Source organism: Molothrus ater, chromosome 3 (genome assembly GCF_012460135.2).
Source record: "Molothrus ater isolate BHLD 08-10-18 breed brown headed cowbird chromosome 3, BPBGC_Mater_1.1, whole genome shotgun sequence".
NCBI lineage: Eukaryota > Metazoa > Chordata > Aves > Passeriformes > Icteridae > Molothrus > Molothrus ater.
The window spans coordinates 7,764,981-7,785,936 of NC_050480.2; the positions used below are offsets into that span (position 1 = coordinate 7,764,981).

The following is a 20,956-nucleotide window of genomic DNA, read 5'->3' on the forward strand; positions in this document are numbered from 1 at the left end:
CCCGGGCGGGCCCGCGCAGTGAGGCACGCTGGGAAATGGAGTTCCCTCTCCGGCGGAGTGGCCGCCATGCGGTACCGGCCCGGCCGCGTCTCCGATCCCCGGCTGAAGCAGCGCATCAAGCAGGTACCGCCTGCCCTCCGGGGCATCCCCGGGCACCCTCGGCATCCCCGGCATCCCCGGTATCCCCGGTATCCCCGGTATCCCCGGTACCCCCGGTACCCCCGGTACCGGCAGCCGGCTCGTGTATTCTCCTTTGGCTGAGGGGCCATGAGCATCCGGCCCGCTCAGTGCTAGGAGAGTGCCCGAGCCCGGCCCTGCCTATGAGGGCTTTAGAAAGGCCTTAAAAAGGCTTCAGAAAGGTCCATTGGTTTATTTTATTGATTTTAATTTTCTGTAAAGTCTTTTTTTTTTTTTCCTTGTCATTTTTCTGCCCTCTTTAGTAGTTCTGGTCTTGAGGCTGACTGCTGCTGCTTCACATGTGAAATGAATAGGGCAAAAGAAATATAGTCAAAGTATTCATATATATATATATATATATAGGTATATAGTTATATATGTGTATATATGCCTATGTATATATATGTAGATATATAGGTGTGTATGTATATATTTACACATATAATATATATGTAATATATATTATATTTATTATTATATTTATTTTATTTTTTTATTTGTACATTTACATGCACATACCTATATACCACATGTATAAATAAATATATATATATATAAATATAGATATATACATGTGGTATATAGGTATTTGTATGTAAATATATACGTGTTTATATGTATATATTTGGACCTTAGGAAGAATTTCACTGAAAGGGTGATTAGACATTGGAATGGGCTGCCCAGGAGGTGGAGGAGTCACCATCTCTGGCGGTGTTTGAGGAAGGACTGGATGTGGCACTCAGTGCCATGGTCTGGTGATCAGTCATGGTTTGGACCTGATGATCTCAGAGATCTTTTCCAACCTAAACGATCCTGCAATTCTGTGACACTGGCAAATGCTGTTTGTGTTTGGAAACATGTTCAGGGATTTTATTGAATAGCTGAGAAAAGGGCAGAATGGGATTACTTCCCAAATACATGGTGTGAACAACAGGGAAAACTGTGGTTCCTTCAAGTGCTGTGTCACATCTTATGATAGTTTGTAATGACTTTGCACCTTGAACTCCAGGTTTCTGAGCCTGTATAAATGTACTCCACTTCTAATTCCTTAAAATGAGGCAGTGACTGCTTGGTTTAGTTCACAAGGTCACATTGACTGTGTCTTGACTATTCCTAAGTAGAAAAGCCAGCTGGGTTTATGGTAGCCTTGATGTTTCCTGCAGGGCAGGAGCTGCCCATGGGTTATCTGAAGTGCAGCATCATTTTAAAAGCTAAATACGTATTCAATTTGTTTGTTTTTTATGGAGTTATTAATTTAAATGAGGCTTTGAAATCCTCCTTGCTGTGATACTTGTGATACCAGATCTTTTAGGATGATTCTATATTTTCTTCCACTTTTTCAAGAAGGAATTATCTTTGTGGTATCAGAAGTTCTTGCTGCTGGTTTGGAGAGTGAGGGAAGAAAGCAAGTGGAGTACAGTTGTACATGAAATTTAGTACATTTTCTCACACTTTCATAATTGAGGTTTGAAAATGGGTTGGATTAGCTGCTGTCACAGCAATGAAAAGGCTTGAGAGAGAGAATTGACTTTATCAACACAGTTCTCTATAGTATGCTCTGAAATGTCTTGTAAGGGTTAAAGTTGTTCTTATGAGAGTATCCCTCCTGATTCATATAGATGGATGCATTTTCTAAATAAGCTTTCTTGCTAAATAAAAGTAACAGAATTGACCCAGCAGAAGCCCCCAAATGTAGGATGCTGCCTTTCCCCAGGAAGCAGAGCTGCCCAGGAATCTGTGCTTTAATAAACATTTCCCAGTTCATTGGGAGATACTGTCTGGTGTGTTGCAAGGCAGTGAAAAGCTGATTCTGATTCTTCAAATTTTAAGGAGGGCAGAATTTAAAATAGGCATATTTGGTCCAGCTGTTCTGGTGAAGTGATTGACAAAGATTTTATTCCCTGCTTCAAATTCTTCATTTCAGTATCTTGCAAGTAGTAAATGTGGGCAGTATGTTGACATTGGAGTTCTAGCATCTGATTTGCAGAAAACCTACAGGTGAGCCAACATTTGTCTTCTTACATCCTGTGTTCAAAATGTAGAATATATTAGTTTGTTCTATTGCATTCATTATTAAAGTTATAATTTTCCTTATGTTACCTTCCTTAGTAGTTGTTGAGGCTGATTGAAGCAGTAAGATTGCTTTGCTTCCCTCTGCTGATACATTTAATGACTCATATTTTATTAATTCATTGGCATTCTAAGATCTAGCTGTGGTTTGGGTTTTTAATGGGCTGATTTTTGTTTTGTTTTAAATAAAAAGCTGCAGATTCGTTGCAGCATGTCGGGGTTTACCCCAGTGAGTTTAAAATGTGCAACACCTCAGTGCAGACATGGGGAGGGACAGAGGATCCAGTAAGACACTAATTAATACCTTGCTCAGTTGCTCAGCAGGACAATCACCTTTTTGCCCAGTTAGTTTTTAATAAAAACCTGTGTGGAAGCTTGGGATTCTACTTTCCATGTACTTTTTCCACTGGGAATGACACTATGTTGAAGGAAAAACCAGTTGGTGTAACCTGTTTATTTTGGTTTTTTTCAGTGTAGATTATGGTCGAAGAAAAAGAAATGCCTTTAGAATACAAGTTGCAAAGGGTAGGTCTGTTAATACAGTGTCCAAAATGCCCAATTCTTTGATTGTGCTTTGGCTGTTAATTCTTAACATGGTTGAACTGTTTTCTTGCAGTGTTTGAAATAATCAGCAATGAAAAGGAGCGTGAAGATTTGGCAGTTTTAGAATCTGAGCATGTGGCAAAAAGAGCAAGACAGCAAGAGAAAAATGAGTAAGAAGAGTTTTTACTACTATATTAATAATGCCATTGCTGTTACCAGTTCTTTAAAGCTTTCTGGGTTTGGTTTATTGCATTTTGGTTGCTTCAAGGGTGCAGGTGGATCCCATAGGCTTGTGCTCTTTAGAAGTTACCTGTAGTTACTGGAATTTTTTTTTTCGTGCTGAAGACAAGCAGATATTAGAGCCAATCATGATTTCTCTGTTGTGAGGAGCATACAGCCCTGAATTAGTGGACAACCTGATGGCTTCCTTGATAGTTTTCCACATAATGCCCTGTTCCTCACGTGTTTCAGTTCCTTGGTTTTGTTCTTAGTCGTTTTTGGGTGTGGGAGATACTGGCCACATCTGAGAGATGAGACTACCAGACAGGCTGTTCAGAGTAAATCACCAGTGGGGGATGAAGATTTCCTGACTCCTAACCATGTCCATAATCCCATGGAGTGTTGTGTTTTCTCTAACCCGGGATAGATATGAAGGATCTCATAGGAAAGTAGGACACTGTTGTCAGAAGGATTGGTCTGGTTCAGCAGTGATTTGCCCTATTTCCCTTGGTGAACTGAATCATAGTGAACTACATCACTTTTATGTAGGTCTGTCTTTAAGACAGGTTGGCAAGTTGATCCAACTCATACACACTTGGAAAGGATGCATTTTTTGACTTTTCATACTAGAAGATTGAGAGCATGGGAGTCAGGAATTTCTCTCCAGCATTAGGCTACATACCATGATTATGGGGAGCTACATTGTGGAAATCACTTCTGTTTGATTTTACAGATGTCTCACTTGCAGTTCTGCTCTGATAAATTAATAGTTTTTGTCTTCCTTCCCTGTTAAGCACTACTGGAAGTGGCACAGATGACTCTGACTATGATGATTATCCAGAAGATCTAGTAAGTTGTATTTTATTATGATTGTTTGTATTGTCATAATAAATGATTCTGTGTTGTGAAATTGAAGAATTTGGAAGGGGGGATAGAGATAAGGTCTAGTCAGAGTTAGCAATTCCAGCTGAGAATCTCTGGAGCTGGAAGGAGGTTGTTTCCTGAATGAAAAAGAGGAACTTGTGGTGGGGGATCACCTTTGGGAAGGCACACTGAGAGCCTGAAGGACTTGGCTGTCAAATGGGTGAAGTGATTGAAGGAATTGTGATCTTCAGCTCCTGCCAAAAGAGGAGCCTGCCCATTAACAGGAGTCATTCCAGGGTAAATTGCACAGGCTGCTGCCCCTTCAGCCAGCACATGCAGGTTTCTATGCAGTCATTTGGTTTGCAGAGGAGTGGGTTGGAAGATGCATTGCCTATTTTCTCCAGCAGAGATAATGCTGAATTATGTTTATCAAATTGTTTTCATTGACCTCTAAATAGAAATAGTCCAAGTTAAAACCAGTCCTGTGTATTTTCCTTACAAATGTGTAAATCTGCAGTCTACAAATCACATGAACAGTTCCCTGCTGAGCTTGTACAAGAAAGGAAATCCTGATTCTGTTCCATCCACTCCAAAAAATGAGCCAGTGGAGACCTCTCCTCGTGTGAGAACAGCACCTCAAACAAGCACCCTCACACCAGAATCCAGAGGTGACAGACCAATCTCTGATGGTGGCTGGTTCATTGATAAAACTCCTGATGGGAAAGACTTCTTCATTGACCTTTCTGAGGATGGAGAAGGAGAGGAAAAGAAACTGATTTCTGAGGTACTTTGTGTTTCACAAACCCAAGGTGTTCTAAGCAGATGCATGAATAGAATTGGCACATTTCAAGCATGTTTGTACAGAAGGTAGAAAGTCACCAAGTAATTAATTTCTTCCAGATTTTTTTTGAGGCAAATGTAGTTCTCAGTATCGAGGAGGCCCAGATTAGTGCCCATACTGAGAGAAAGATGAGTGGGATGTGGCTGTTATTTATTGCATTTGCCAGTGACCAGCCTACCTGACCTGTGGCTTGCTTAGCCAGTGGTGAAGTCTTAGTGACCCTGGAGAAAAGAGGAAAGTTCTTTTTATTTCTTTTACCCTGTAATAGTCCTTCTCTCAGATGCACTTAGCTTGTGTTAGCACTGAATAACGTTTTCTTACACCCCCTTATGACTTACTAGAAATAAAACTCTTTTCCAGTGGAGTAAATAGATTTGTATAGTTGTATTCATGCCCAAATTGGGTTCCTTCATGGCAGGCAAATAACTGCTGTCTGATTTTGGTTAGTAGTTTTTAGGGGGTTTGTTTGGTTTGGGTTTGGTTTTTTTGCTCATTACTATGTTCTCTTAACAAAAAAAGTGACTATTGTAATCAACCCATTTAAAAATAAGGCACATTCTAAGTACAAAAAAGAGTTTCTGCAAAAAGGTGTAAGCTCCTGGCTTGCTTGTCTTTACTTACATAATTTGTGTAAGTTAAGCATCTTAGACACCCATTTTGTTAAGTTTTTGCAGAAGTTCACTGACTTGGAAGGTTTTTGTGTATATAATTCTGGTTTTATGTCCTAGAAATCAACAGACTTTTCTGTCTTGGAGAGTGAAAGAAAGAAGACAAAGGGCAGGAGAGCAAAAAGGAAAAAAGGAGAATTTCCAGACGTAGATGGAGAAATTGAATCCATGTTACTTAAGAAAGGTGAGAAGTTATTTTTGGTGTGTTACTCCAAACAAAGAAATAGTATTAGACCATGGAATCTGTTACCAGAAAAATGCTTTCTGATGTGCAGATAAGTGACCCCAGGCAGTTTTTAAAAGAAATTTAGCCCTAATGTTGTACTAAAATAATATTGCAGTCCTATGTCTACTACTAAAAAATAATATTACTCTGTGTGCTCAGCTTTTTGTTTAGGCTGAGTATGTTTTGTTCAGGATTAGCAAATACATTTATAGCATGGCTAAATTAGTGTCTTCTCCTCCTTAACAGTGAGAAATAAGGGGTCAGAGCTTTACCACCCTTCAGTGAAGTTTGAGGATGTAGGAGGCAATGATGAAACATTAAAGGTTAGTTACAATGTTATTGGTGGGCTACAGGATGCACTGAATAAAATGTGTCATGAAAAATGGCAGAGGAGAAATATTGCAGAGTTCATGTGCATGGCACTGAGTAAAGCTGCTTAAACCAGCAGCAAGGGGGGGAGTTGTTGGTTTTTCTCTAATTAATCTTTCTTTAAGCAGTCATTTAATTCAGATTGTTAAACAGAACTTGTTTTATTTTCCCCTGTCTGTAGGAACAGCAAATACTATTTTCTGCAATTTAAATGTAGATTTCTCTTGTTGTTACCAGGAAATCTGCAAGATGCTCCTTCACATCCGTCATCCTGAGGTCTACACCCACTTAGGGGTGGTTCCACCTCGGGGCTTCCTTTTGCATGGCCCCCCTGGGTGTGGGAAGACACTGCTGGCACAGGCAATTGCTGGGGTGAGATGGCTTCACATCTACAGCTTCTTCCTTTTCTGAGTTGCTTTTAGAGGGAGAGAGAATAATATTCTTTCAGGAGAGACTGGAGCTTTTTATTTTAGCTGTCCTGTGATAGTCTGAAATATGTTCATCTTTACTTCCTTTGTTTGAATTCCATCTGAATCTTTACTTGATAGAAGCTCATACATAAAGAGTCATGGTGACAAGGTTTTATCTGTGATTTAACTGTTTTGAGGCATTCCCAGAACAGAGCAACACAGGCACAGGTGTTTTGAGAAGGGTAAAAATGAAAGATAATTTTGGTTAAATTTACCTTACTGTTTCAAATCTAGACTCAACATTACTGATCACATTGATGACATTGATTCTGTTGGTTGTTAAACAGCTGATTTCTGAATTCCAAAACTGGATCTTGCCTTGCCTGTGTCATACTGATGTTTTCAGAGCCCATGACACTACTGGTGTTAATGGTTTGGGGTGATGGTGAACCTGCTCTGCTACTGATCCTGGTTTGGATATAAATCTAAGGACTTGTAAGGCTCTCAGTGATAACCATGGGCATTTCCTTTTCTTTAATACAGTTGCTCCTTAAATGTTACTGATGATAACCTTAAATTTAGATTCATGTAAATTACTGACTTCTGTAGTGCAGATAAGTAAGATATTTATTCCTGAAATGTGATTACACCCTTCTGACATTGTTTCAGATGTTTTAATTAAGAATATTTAGATCTTTTCTTTCTAATGCCTTATTCTAAAATGGAACCCTTTGAATCATTTGATGATATTTAATTCTTCTAAGTAAGTATTTGTATGCTGGAAGGGTCCTACACTTGAGGAAAGAAGCATGTCCCAAGTGAAAAACTTAGAGATTAAATAAATTTAATGACTGCTTCTTAAATATTTTTTTTCTTAAATAAGAGATTTTCAGTAGTGCTCTTTTAAGCAAATTAAGCACTGTAGGGTCTCTGGTAGCCTTGAGTTGCATAAATTAGGGTTCATTTTCTTTTATATATTAGGGATAGTTTTCTTTTATATATAATTCCAAGAGCTTGAAATAGGCTGCAACAACTTGTGGCACTACTGTGCTACAGTCTATTAAAATTGCAGTTGTATTTATTTATTTTTAATAGCAGAAAACTTTGAGCGTGAGCTTTGCAAGTGTCTTACTGTACAATCCTGCACAGATATTTCTGGAACGGGACTCTGGGAACCAAACCTGGTGGGGAATACCTTCCACACTGCTAAGCAATGCTTTGGGGTTTTTTTAAGTTGGAGAATGCTCCTTCTATTTTTTAAAAATTCCTAAATCTTTAGTCATGAGTACGTAATTTGTAGGTTTAAAAGATGTCCTATTGAAAAATGTTTGTCCTCAAGGGCACCCAGCATTTCTAAACCTCTGGATTTATCATAAATGCACCCAGCATTTCTAAACCTCTGGATTTATCATAAATGCACCCAGCATTTCTAAACCTCTGGATTTTCTTCCAGGAGCTGGAGCTCCCAATGGTGAAGGTGGCAGCAACAGAGATTGTGTCTGGAGTGTCAGGGGAATCTGAGCAGAAACTGAGGGAGCTGTTTGAGCAGGCTGTGGTAAGGCACACACTGGAAATAGCTCTGTGAATTGTTTATCTTTTTCTTTGTGAAGATTCATACTTTGTTGCTGTGCTTTGAATTTGAGTAAATGTGAGTGAATCTTTATCCTGCTGCACACATGACTGGTGTCCCCTCCTGTGACCAGAATTCCATTGTACTGCCACGATGTCACAGAGCACAAAGCTTTCTGTTCTGAAGCCTTGACAAAAGATGGTTCATCATAGCAATGTAAAGAGAGCAGCATAAATTATTTGAATATTTGGATCTGCTTGGCTTGATAGATTAAAAAAAAAAATAAGAGCAGTTCACTGTGCTTTTTTTGTGACAAGGGGTTTTTGCTGGATTTGTTTGGCATGGAATTTGAGTGGATGTGAGAGATTTTAGGCTTTGGCAGTCCAGGTAGAAAGCAGGAAGTTTGGAACAAACATGATAAGAGCAGGAGAAAAGTTAAAGTTGAAGTCTTGCTTTTGGATGTAGTAGGAAGCAAAGAGAACAAGACAGGTTGAGTTAATTTCAATATAAAGAAATGCAGATGTTTCTGGTTTTTAGTATGGGGCTGATGTTTTATTTCATGAGGTCAGTCTTCTGTTCCTGACCTCTGAGAATGTTCTGGTTTTCTGACTTTATTTCGTTTTTCTCTTCCCCCTTGAAACTGTTTGTAAGTGTTTAAAGTATGCCCCTAAACAGGGCAGAAAGGTTGTTTGCAAAGCTGTTTGCTATGTTTCCTGATGCAACTACATTTTAATTTTTAGAGAGCCTTGTTGAGAAATTGTTTAGAATAATATTACATAGCTTATGGCAAGGAGTTTTTAGAAATTATGTATGTTTTGTAGGTGTAGTGATCAAGGGGAGGTTGCTCTAAATTACTGTTACAGAAATAACATCTATTGCATAAAATGTGTCTAAAATAAAATCTCTTGCTTTTCTGATAGTCTCCCTTAAGTTTTCCCACTTAGTTTTCACAGCAATTTTCGTGCAGGGGAAAATATAATAATAATAATAATAATTATAAAAATAAAACCAATAAAAATAATAAAAACAAAATAAATACTAATAAAAACAATAGTAAAGATTCCTCATTATTTGGGTGGTGTGGAATCTGCATGGCCCTTCCCGCTCAGTCCCAGCGGGAACGGGAATAACCAGGAGATGGCGCAGCCGGTGCTGGGAACACCCAGCGCCGAGGGGGAACCACGCGGGTTTTTTTACCTGGGGCTTTTTGGGAACAAAATTCCGGTTTCCTTAAGTATCTGTGAAAAACGCCAATCGCTTGTTTTTAAAATTCTAAAAGTTTAATAGTAATAAAATGGTTATAAAAGTAGTAATATGATTCGAGTAATAAAAATTTGGATAATTTGGATTTAGGACAATATGAGACAATAAAAACAAAGAGTTATGGACAGTCTGGGTACCTCTTTCTGGGCAAAATAAGCCTGAAAAAGGACCCACGTTAACAGAGGATTAACCCTTAAAAGCAGCAGCCTGTTGCACATTCATACACCTCATCCATGATGCATAAATTCCATTCAAACACAGGATTCTGTCTGGTCAGTGTCAACTTCTTCCTCTGAATCCTGACTGAGTTTTCAGTCAGGGTTTTTGCTGGGCTGAGCGAGGCAGGAAGAAGTTGATTTCTCCTGATAATGGGGCAATAAATATTTCACTGCTTTTGGTCTTTTTTCTCTGAAAGATTTTGGTGTCCTGTGGCTGCTATCTCAGTGGGAGTACCTCATTCCTTTCTTTTAAAAAATATCCCACATACATAGTTTCTATTTAAACATTATGTTGTAACCTAAAACTATATTTAACAAACTACTTTAAAAAATTAATACAGCATAACTTTCTAGCATAACACATTTAATATTCATTTTAATATTTGGCAAAAGCCCATCATAAAATACACATTTTTCACAGTATCCCTTTGCATTACTAGTGCTTTTTGGGAATATTAATGATCTTACATCAGCTAAACACTGTTATATTGGTTACACTAATTATTAATCTGTATTATTGTTGGCTTTTGATAAAGTTAATGGAATTTTAGAACTTGTGGGAGTTTCTCACTGCTCATTTTTACTCTTTGAACGTGGTCAGGCTCTGTAGTAGTCTTGAAGTTCCATGACCACCTACTGCTCCTTTTGTTTCATTCTGTGTGTCAATAATGCTACTCTTGAAATTCCACAGCTCTAATGTCACTAACAAAACAAACAACAAACCCAGCCAGACCTTTCTTGTGTGATTTTCGTTTATGGACTTCAGCAGGCAGTCACAATGGAATATTTAGGGAAAACATAATGCAACACAGAGGTATATTTAAATTTTAGATAGTGTTTAAAGACTGTCTAAAATTTAAGGTCTCATGCCTTAATTATTCCATAACTTCAGATCAGTGAAGTTTCATAGTCTGGAGGCTCTCCAGATTGTCAGCAAGAGCAACAGAATTATTCCAGGACTTGATTGTACAGCAGATTTCCACTAAGAGTCACAGATCAGAAAACCTGAAATATTTCTTTCTTGTGATACACTGTGTCATTGTGATTTTGTAATTATGGATTTTCCTTGTTCCTTAGTCCAGTGCTCCTTGTGTCCTGTTCATTGATGAGATCGATGCCATCACCCCTAAGAGAGAGGTCGCCTCCAAGGACATGGAGAGGAGGATTGTAGCTCAGTTCCTGACTTGTATGGATGGTGAGTTTCAGGAAGAGCTGTGCTAAAACCAGATTAGAATTATCAGGCTCACTGTCTGCTTCCCTTCAGGAGTGACTTGTGCTTCCTTGAGAGGAGATAGTGGCAATAATTTTTCTTGTTTTGACACAGTTTGCCTGGGGAGTGGTTGGAAGATCATAATAAATTTGAAGGGGTGTTACTGCAATATTTTCACAGTGGTCTGTACAGCATTATATAAGCCTCTCTGTTGTATAAACAGAAATAATGGGGGAACCTGTTAAATTTATTAATAATTAATGAATCTGTTAGTTTTTAAATTTTTGCTTGATTGTGCAAAATACAAGTTTTAGGTAGTAGAGGCAGAGATGAGCAGCAGTTCAGTCTGACTGATTAGTTTATCTCTGCTGACTACTATCATGTGCTGCAGAAATAGAGTCCCACAGGTATTGAGTATGTGTACTGACTTAATTCCTTCTTTCCCTTAGACCTGAATAATGTGGCTGCCACTACCCAGGTCCTTGTTATTGGAGCAACAAACAGACCTGACTCCCTGGACCCTGCACTGAGGAGAGCTGGGAGATTTGACAGAGAAATTTGTTTAGGGATCCCAGATGAAGGGGCAAGAGAGAAGTATGTGTTGTGAAGTTAAACTTTCTTTTTGATACATTGATAAATAAGAAAATGAGGTGTAGGTTAACATACAATTTAAGGAAAAGTACTTTATTGTGTTTAGTTCTGTTTGTACCTGTACACACCTGTGGGTCAGCACACACTGAAAAATTGCAGAAGACATTAAATGAGCTCCTATTTGTCTTGCTAGCTGTGCCTACATTTGGAGTAATTTCCTTTCTTGTGTGCAGATCTGCTTTTAACATTATGTTAATGGCTTTCCTAGTGCCTTAACAGTACAGATGATGGAATCAAATGTATCTTTTCTGGTGTTCAGGAAGTTAACATTCTGTCTTTGGTGCTCCCTATGTAACTCTTAAATTAGGAACATAAATTAAGAAAAAAAAAGCCTGTTTGTACCTGAAGCAACAGGCCTGGATTCTTCCATTCCATTCCTCATGGAAATACACCAGTCTGGCATTAAGCTGAGCTGCAGTCATCCTGTGTTGTGTTTACTCCAAAGATCTATGACTATCAGACTAAGTTACAAGAAATAAATCTGGTTTTGCATTTTTAGTTAAAAAGGAACTGCTACTCATTTCCTCAACAGCAAAAAACATGGGAAGGGAAGTTAGAAAAACTTAGAGGTTATCTTGTTATGGAAAGGAAAGAAAGGTTAAAGGACAAGTTTCTTATTCTCAAATAATAATATTTCTAAGTTGAAGAGGCAAACACTTCTGCTTGCAGTATTGCCCACTTTGCATTGTCAGCACTCAGGCCATTATTCCCCCTTGGGTCTTTTATTTTTTTTCTCCTCCCTCCCTTCTTCCTCCAGATTTGCTGCCTGTAGTAATTGTGTTCCTCTTGGCTGTGGGCAAGACATGCAGATGGCTAGAGGTAGAACTAATGGATGACTTGAGGGGAGTTGTGATTCTCTGATAGTTCTTAGGAACATGTTAAAATGATGAATAGAAATATTTCTAATTCCCAGAAATAGCACAGTGTTGAAGGACAGGAATTGGGGATGACAGAGCCAGGGTGGTGTGTAAAGATTGTTCACAGATTCAAGTGGAGTCACAGGCATTCATATTATTGTTTGTTTGTATTTGTGTTCCTGGAGGTGTAGCCTTACAGGGAATAATGATGATTTTCTTTTTTAAGTTCTTCCCTCCTCCTCCTGCTTTCTGTTGTGTTTTGTGTTAAGCGTGGTGGCATTGACTTCTTTCTTTATTGTAAAATGGAATATTTGCACAGACCTTACAAGTCCTCACAGTGTGCTGATTTACAGGGTGAGTCTTGCTGAGGGCAAGATTTGAGCTGCTGAGTTGTGGTTCTGCAGCCTGAAGGGGTGGAGTGAGATGAGAAGGTGTACCTGGAGATCTTGCTTTACCTGGTGTTTTCTTGTGCAAATTCAGAATGAGCCATTTGTAGTCCTGAACTGTTTACACTTCATCTCAATCTGTTAACTACAGCTCTTGTCAGACAGGTTGAAAAAGTCTTGAGAAACAGGCTATAATCCCTAATAAAGATTGAAAGGAGATGATGGAACTTGCTAGTGGGGAGGGAAACAGATGGAATATATTTTAATTTTTAGAGTTTTGAAGAGTTTAACCCTTGGTTTTTTTAATAACTTTTCTATAGTTACATTATTTGATCTAGAAATAATTTGAACTAGTTTTTATTGGAACTAGAAGTATGTTACTGATCTGGACTTCTTTGGTTTGTGCTGCCTTTTAAAAATATTTTTCCAATGAAGTGATGCTTTGCTGTTGTATTCTGCTTTCAGTGGTCAGGTAAAGGTAATGAAGATTAAACCAGAGCTCCTCACACAGTCTGATTTCATTTGCTTCTTGCAGAACAGCTTGTTGTAGATGTTTCTTCAATAAATAAATTTCTAAAAAGTGGCATGGAACAGCCAGTGCAGCCTTAGGTTGTTAGGAGTACGAGGTTAAATGTGCATCTCCATGGTACACTGAAACCTAGCCTGTCAGTTGTTAATATTAGAGTTGAAAAATGACCTGTAATACTTAATTGACCAAAACTCATCAGCAATGTCTGGTTGAGGCTGTTGGTTTTTGTTTAGAAGTGACAGGAAGTTTATAGCACATTTCTGTGGGTTTCAGTGTTGGTTACTTCCTACTTGAGCAAAACCTTCCCATTGTGCTTCTTCAGTTCACGTGGACTGAAAAACACATTAAATGCTGTTTGTTTTCATGTGAAGAAAGAAAAAAAAGTAACAGCTTCTTCTCCATCTTTATGTTTTCTTTTTTTTCCCCCTCTTACTTGATTAGAATTCTTCAGACTCTGTGTCGCAAGCTGAAGCTCCCGGAGTCGTTTTCGTTCGGCCACTTGGCGCGGCTGACTCCGGGCTACGTGGGGGCTGATCTGATGGCCCTGTGCAGGGAGGCAGCCATGGGCACGGTCAGCAGGGTCCTCTTAACATCTGAGGAGCATGAGAAAAAACACACACACTCTGGGGGGAGCACTGCTGAAGGAAGCCCAGGGATGGGAGCAGACATGCTGGAGGAAGAGGCCACCAACCAACCAGAGCTTCCACCTAAGGTATGTGTTCCTTGAAGGGTGTGTTTTTAACATCTGAGGAGATGAGCCATTTTAGAGTTATGAAAGTCATTACTTACAAATTCTCAAACATCCACAACCAACCTAATATTATATTTAGATTTAGAAATAGCAGCTTCTAAGGCAGGAGCATAACTGTGGTATTTTCAGGGTCCCCAGGATGAAGGAGGAATTGATGAATCTGACTCCATGTTCTTAAAAGGCTAATTTATTATTTTATGATATGGTATTATATTATATTATATTATATTATATTATATTATATTATATTATATTATATTATATTATATTATATTATATTATATTATATTATATTATATTATATTATATTATATTATATTATATTATATTATATTATTATGCTATACTAAAACTCTAAAGAATAGAGAAAGGACACTTACAGAAGGCTTAACAAGAATGATCATGAAAACTCGTGACTCCTTCCAGAGTCCTGACACAGCTGGATGTGATTGGTCATGAAGTTAAAACAATTCACATGTTGGATAAACAATCTCCAAACACATTCCAAAGCAGCAAAACACAGGAGAAGCAAATCAGATAATTGTTTCCTTTTTTCTCTGAAGCTTCTCAGCTTCCCAGGAGAAGAATCCTGGGCAAAGAGGATTTTTCAGAAGATATGACAGTGACACATAACTCCTAATGACCCATATAATGGGCCTGGAAAAGTAGATCCCCTAAAGTAGTCCCCTAAAAAGTAGGTCCCCTAAAAATTATGTTCCTGTTTCATACAAAGTGTGGATTTACCCTGGGATTTTTTGTTTTGTTTGTGCTGTGCTGTTTTGTCTTCTAACAGAGCAGAGTTTCAAAGAGTGGCTGTCTCTCTCTTCAGAAGTGTATTGACTCTAACAGAATTTTAAAAGTATCAGACTTGAACTGAATATTTTGCAGCAGCTGTTTGCTGTGCCCTCAGTGAAATGTCTGTGATTATGCCTGGGGCTCTTCCCTGACCTGGCAGAGTCACAGTAAGCCAAGTCTAGAAGTATCTATGCAGACTTTATTTGCCTTCCAGCTATGTGATTACTTGGGGTAAATCACATGTGCTGTCTGGTACCTGTAGCAGGTTTGAGGAAGAGAGGAGCTGTCAAAGTGCAGCACAGCTGGATCTCTGTTGCAGAAAATAATATTTCAAGTGCCAGAATTATTCTCTGGCCTAAGTAACGTGAAGGTTATATAGAAATCCTTGGTCCTACTTCTCAACATTTGGAGTCTGCATATGCCTTCATTATATGCAGGCCTCCTAAAAATTTGTCTGGAGATAAGTGGGCTGAAATGCACATTGTGCTCAGGTTCTGTTTTTAGGAGGGCTGTCAGAGAGCAGTGGTGCTGTGATGACAAGAATCAATATAAAAAGCTGTAGTAAGCCTTTGTATTAGTGTAACATAAGCATGGTGCTTCTACCTCCCAGAGCTTCCTGGGGCCTGCTGTAGCCAGAGGAAAGTGGGGAGGGGCAGGTAGCTGCAGCTTTTATCAACATCACCGTGATCAAAGGGGTCATTGAGAATGAGGAAGTTTAATCCTAACAAAGCCATGTTTTGATAGCTGGCAGGAGGTTGACATAGTCTAATACAGGGTATTGTCATTAAAACCCTTGTGTTATGTTTATAATGGAAAAATAAACATACAAAACCTTTAAAAATCGTTCACACAATTCAAGTAAACAAACCCAGTGGTCTTGGCTGTTTCAGAGGTTCTCTCAATGGCTCTGTTAAGAGGAGGAGGGAGGACTTAAAAGGAATATCAGGCATTCTAAGCACTTGTATTTCTTTGTGGTCAGTTGTAGAGCTATCCTAGCTGAAATTGATAGGAAGTGATGCTTTTTCTTCCTACTCCTGTAGGAAAAACGTTGAAACTTAACAGAGTTTTTACATTTATTTTTTTCTCCCTCTATTTTATAATGAAAATCCTGAAACAGTTCTATTTGTAGCACAATACCAATTTGCTTTGATACAGCCTTAGAATGAGGATGCATTTATATTATGAAGATCTAAAGTTCTTTGATGGAATATTTTCTCAATTCCCAATATGGAACTGATTGGAGAAATTGGAATGTACCTCCCTTGGTCACTGTGGTCTGCAGCATGGGGCAGTGCAGAAAAGCATTACCCTGCATCTCTGTCCTGTTTGCCCAAACTTTATCAGGGTCTGATTGCAGAACCAGGTCTGACCAGGCTGAAGAAATGCTGTTAAAATTCAATGGTGTTAAATCCTGTTCTACAAGTGTCTTAAGAGTTTTAACAGTTTATACAGAACTGAATATTCTGCAAATTGTTGGAATTGTGCTGTCCAGCAGTTTTTCACTTTCTCTTGAAAGCAGTTTCTTGTTAAAAGCAGAATGAATACATATAAATAATACATCTTTTGGAAATTTCAGCATGGAAATACCTTTCTCCTAGTCAGTGTGGGAGAAGCAGTAGAAAGGTAAAAAACCATGTATTTTACCTTCTAGCAACTGGAAGGCAAAATACATGTGCTAGCTCATTTTCTGTAGCAACCAAATCAAGATTTTAAGCTCAGCTCAGTCCCTTCAGACCTGTTAAATATACACAGAGCTTCCCTGAAACATTTTTATCATTTATAGTAATTTACATATTTTATGTGCATTGTATATAATAATGTGATTGATAGTTGAAGTGTGGCTTTGAAAAAGCCCTAAAATGGTTCTGGAAGTCTAAACCAGTTGCATAATCTTTTTGTCTTCCTTCCCATGTATGTTAAGGATGAAGAAGCCCTTCAAATGGTTCTGGAAGTCTAACCCAGTTGCATAATCTTTTTCTCTCCCTTTCCATGTACGTTAAGGATGAATTGCAGAGACTTTTGGATTTGCTGAAGGAGCAAGCCCCCTTGCCTGAGGAGCAGCTGCAGAAGCTGTGCATTGAGATGAATGATTTTATTGTTGCACTGTCATCAGTGCAGCCCTCTGCCAAGAGAGAAGGCTTTGTCACAGTCCCTGATGTGACATGGGCAGACATTGGAGCCCTGGAGGATGTTCGGGAGGAGCTGACTATGGCAATATTGGTATGTCCCAACCTTCCTTCCAAAGAGCTTCTGCACTCCCCCCTACAGGAAATAAACCTGTTTATTTTCAATATTTCTTTAAGATATAGGGATATTTTGTAATTATTGTATTTGTGGGGTGCCCTGTGGCAGGAAGGAATGATGAATCTGACTCCATGTTCTCAGAAGGCTAATTTATTATTTTATGATACTATATTATATTAAAGAATACTAAACTAAACTATACTAAAGAATACAGAAAGGATACTTACAGAAAACTAAAAGGGTAATAAGGAAAACTTGTGACTCTTTCCAGAGCCTCGACACAGCTTGGCCCTGATTGGCCAATGAGTCAAAATAATTCACATGCAACCAATGAAACCATCTCCAAACACATTCCACATGTGAGCACAACATAGGAGAAGCAAATGAGATAAGGATTGTTTTCCTTTTTTCTGAGGCTTCTCAGCTTCCCAGGAGAAGAATCCTGGGCAAAAGATTTTTCAGAAAATCTGACTGTGACACAGTATCTTTATTTAAAACAGTCAAGCTTGTATAATTTACTTCAGAATTTGTTTCAAGTCTGCCATTTGTGTTTAATATTTTGCTTTTTGTATTCTTGCTTTCAGTGTGTTTGTATTGCTCAATCTTTAAGTATTTTAGAAGTTGTGTACCAATAACCTTGGTTATGCAACTACCACACAAAGAATTGGGGACAACTTAGCTGGAAGCTTAGCAATCTTGCTGCCAGTCAGAGGGAAACTTAACATTAAGACCTTTAGGTAACTTTGGTGAATAAAATCTTTGCCTCTGAATAAGGATATTTCTCCAATTTAGGGGTAATTAGCAGTGCAAGATACTAAGGTGCTGGTTGAATATTTATTCTTTTAGTCTATAAAAAATGGGAATAAAGAACTTGCTATGAATGATTTTTCATCCAGCTGTAACTAAAATGAAAAGTTTCATGTTTTCTTTATGCCAGAAGTAACGATGATAATTTCTTTTTTAGGCACCTGTGAGAAACCCAGAGCAGTTCAAAGCTCTGGGCCTGACTACTCCAGCTGGTGTCCTGCTTGCAGGGCCTCCAGGGTGTGGCAAAACACTGTTAGCTAAGGTAATGCATTCTCTAAACATCATTAAAAGCACTGGAGAATCCTCTTGAAATGGATGTTTTTGTAGGATGAGTCTGGATCATAGTGCAAGAAGTTGGCCTTTTGCACCACATTTCATCAGAAATCTAAATTTAGGCCTTTGTGCTGAAGTTACTTGATTTTTCTTGCATAAAGTTACAACTTTGCTTGAATGGAGTGGGAATTTCTGCAAAACTTGAAGGAATGAAGTTGATTAAGGAAGAAGTAGCAAAGATGAGGAGAAGCTCTATTGGATAACCACTCTATGGAATATTTTACTGTAGCTAAATTATGTGTTTGGGAGTACTCTGCAACTCTTACTGAAAATACTTCTTTTTTGCTTCTTGAGCATTTCAGTTCTTACCACATCTCCATGTAAATGCAGATAATCATGCAAATTTCAGATTGTTTCTCATTTTGTCTTCAGGTGCTCTTATGCAGTTGAATATCTCTTTAACTCCCATAATGATTGGACATTCTTCAGCTGGTGTGGGGGGTGGGGTGTGAATCTGGAGCTGCCTCCTCAGAGAGAGAACACATTGCTAAATTCCCTGCTCCCCTCCCACTCTCAATGGCATATAATTATACTTTGTACTGTTTTCTATATTTTGCAAACAGTTGGTGACTGTATGTTCCTCCCCTTATATTTATTTATTACTCCATGGACAGAACCCAAGCAGACATGATAAATGTGTGTTTTATATCTATATTTATATCTTTATCTATATCTATCTGGCTTTACCTTTTCTGCAGGCTGTGGCAAACGAGTCTGGACTGAACTTCATATCTGTGAAAGGTCCTGAGCTGCTAAATATGGTATGTGCTAATCATGGGGCTTTGTTATTTATGGAATTCTTGTCCAAAATGTGGGGCAAGCAAAATTCCTGATAATTACACAACTGGTACTGGTGCAGCTGAAATTGCCTTATTGAACCTCTCCTTAAAGTTTTTAGCAGTGAAAGTTGTTCATGTGAAAAGATAAAAGTCACATGTGCAGGTTAAATATTTATCTTAGTTTAAATTACGTGGCAGGTAACCCTTCTTGACTTGAAGTAGGGTTTCTAAATGACCAACTACATGCATCACTGCTTTTCTATAGCATGGAGATTTTAAATGTCAACAGATAAAAGTGCTGTAGTTCAAATTTTCAAAGCACTGGACTTCAGAAGTGCTGTGATGTAACTTCACTCCTTTTCAAAGTCAAGAGAATGTGTTGAACTGAGCAAGGTGGCTGCAGCTCCATTATCAGTCATTTGGAAGCTGAAACCCACATACTGGATTTGATTGATCTCTTCCAAATGTTTTTATATGTCTGCTTCAAGTACTGATACAGGTAGGAAATAAAACAGTTAATGAGGAGCCCACCTTCCTTGTGGAATAGAGAGAAAATGGCTGGCTGTGATTCAGAGACTGTGTTAACATATAAATTGAATCAAAACATGTTTGTTTGGAAAAAGTTAATTGTTTGCATTTACAGCTTCATAGCTCCTGTTCCTACAATTCAGCATTCAAAGGGAAATTCTGGCTGACTTTTCAGTTCCCTACCACCAAGCCCCTGTCTTCAGGCAACAGCTCTATGAACTTCAGATGTTCTTTGTGTTCACATTGCTCTCTGGGTTTGTTCATGAACAGCTGAACAACAGGGTCCTTAATTTAGACTTATTTGTTAATTCTCATCACCAGAATGATGGCAAGTTACAGTTCTTGCCCAGAAAAAAGGAATTCTGTTGAACTCTGAATGTTCTGCAAATTGTCAAAAGTCAGCTTGTGACAGTTCCCATGTAAATCATGATCAGTGAGGAAACAGAGACAAGGACTGTTGTCAGAAAAAAACAGATTACTAGATTGCATTTCTCCCTTGCAAAGTACTTTAAATAGCGTTTGAAACTCTTGATTTTTTTCCCCAAGCAAAATCTTTGTGTCTTAGACTGTTTCAAAGTTGTTTCTCTTGCTGTTTCAGTACGTGGGTGAAAGTGAGCGTGCCGTACGCCAGGTGTTCCAGCGGGCCCGGAATTCTGCCCCCTGTGTGATTTTCTTTGATGAAGTTGATGCTTTGTGCCCTCGGAGGTCTGACCGTGAGGTGAGTCTGCCTTGAGATATCTCCACAAATAAATACTCTCAGTTACAACTTTTGGGACATGGCAGGCAACAGAAGTACCCAAAAGTATTTCTCAAGTATTACCTCAGTATTTCCCAAGAAAGGCAATCCACTAGGCTTTTATTTGAGGGAAATAATGTTGGTCAAGGCTTATAAAGCTTAACACTTTTTTTTGTATGCATATATGAAAAAAAAAAATCCAGAGAAATTCAGGTTAAGCTGTAGCCACATTTCTCTCCACAGAGAAAAGCAAGGCATGATTCTTCCTAAGAATATTCCTGGGTTTCACATTCTCTGAACCTCAGAGAAAGGAAAAACAATTCTTATCTCATTTGCTGTGCCTGTGTTTGTGCCAGAGGAGAATGCAATATGGAGATTGTTTACCCACAGTGGTGGTGTTTTGTGTCCTTGGCCTGTCAGGGCCAGGGGTGTGTGTGTGTGGGGACTGTGGGGTGACAGCCACAAGTTCTGTGCATTGTGAGCAGAGTGGAGTGCTTGGCAGATTCAGTTTAAATGTAATGTAATATAATGTAATATAGTAGAGAATAATATAGTATAATAAAGTAATTAGTTAGCCTTCTGATAAGATGGAGTCAGATGCATCATTTCTCTCCCCCTCGTCAAGGGCAAAAATATCATTGATATTAAGCTTGGTTATAGGATGTCACTACTATGGAATTACTGTTTACCTCTCAGTACCTCACCTGCTTAAAATGTTGTTTCAGAGGTTTCAATATTTAAGAACTCTTTTCCCTCAAAAAACTGAATATTGAGAAATTTTTGTCTTTCATTGAGGTAGATATCAGAACAACTAGTACAAATATTTATATGTACTCCTTCAAGTGAGTCCTTTAGTTTTGATGGGAAAGAAAAGGTTTGCCATGTGTTAAAATACATGGGAAGTGTATAGCT

The 20,956-nt window shown here is 38.5% G+C and overlaps 1 protein-coding gene across 3 annotated transcripts in view; it reads left to right on the plus strand.

The window, feature by feature from the left end:
- Nucleotides 1–32: 32 nt before the first annotated feature.
- Nucleotides 33–20,956, plus strand: part of NVL (nuclear VCP like) — a 40,257-nt gene continuing 19,333 nt past the window's right edge. For all 3 annotated transcript variants that reach the window (XR_004979905.2, XM_036380158.2, XM_036380159.2), the window contains exons 1-17: nucleotides 33–123; nucleotides 2,102–2,175; nucleotides 2,720–2,772; nucleotides 2,864–2,960; nucleotides 3,804–3,858; nucleotides 4,391–4,657; nucleotides 5,443–5,566; nucleotides 5,855–5,931; nucleotides 6,215–6,349; nucleotides 7,841–7,942; nucleotides 10,516–10,633; nucleotides 11,098–11,242; nucleotides 13,513–13,783; nucleotides 16,619–16,837; nucleotides 17,826–17,930; nucleotides 18,700–18,762; nucleotides 19,907–20,026. Coding sequence is in view for 2 of the 3 variants with exons in the window: in XM_036380158.2 (XP_036236051.1) it covers nucleotides 67–123; nucleotides 2,102–2,175; nucleotides 2,720–2,772; nucleotides 2,864–2,960; nucleotides 3,804–3,858; nucleotides 4,391–4,657; nucleotides 5,443–5,566; nucleotides 5,855–5,931; nucleotides 6,215–6,349; nucleotides 7,841–7,942; nucleotides 10,516–10,633; nucleotides 11,098–11,242; nucleotides 13,513–13,783; nucleotides 16,619–16,837; nucleotides 17,826–17,930; nucleotides 18,700–18,762; nucleotides 19,907–20,026 (2,082 nt within the window). In the remaining variant the exon portion in view is untranslated. The remainder of the gene's footprint in view (nucleotides 124–2,101; nucleotides 2,176–2,719; nucleotides 2,773–2,863; nucleotides 2,961–3,803; nucleotides 3,859–4,390; nucleotides 4,658–5,442; nucleotides 5,567–5,854; nucleotides 5,932–6,214; nucleotides 6,350–7,840; nucleotides 7,943–10,515; nucleotides 10,634–11,097; nucleotides 11,243–13,512; nucleotides 13,784–16,618; nucleotides 16,838–17,825; nucleotides 17,931–18,699; nucleotides 18,763–19,906; nucleotides 20,027–20,956) is intronic.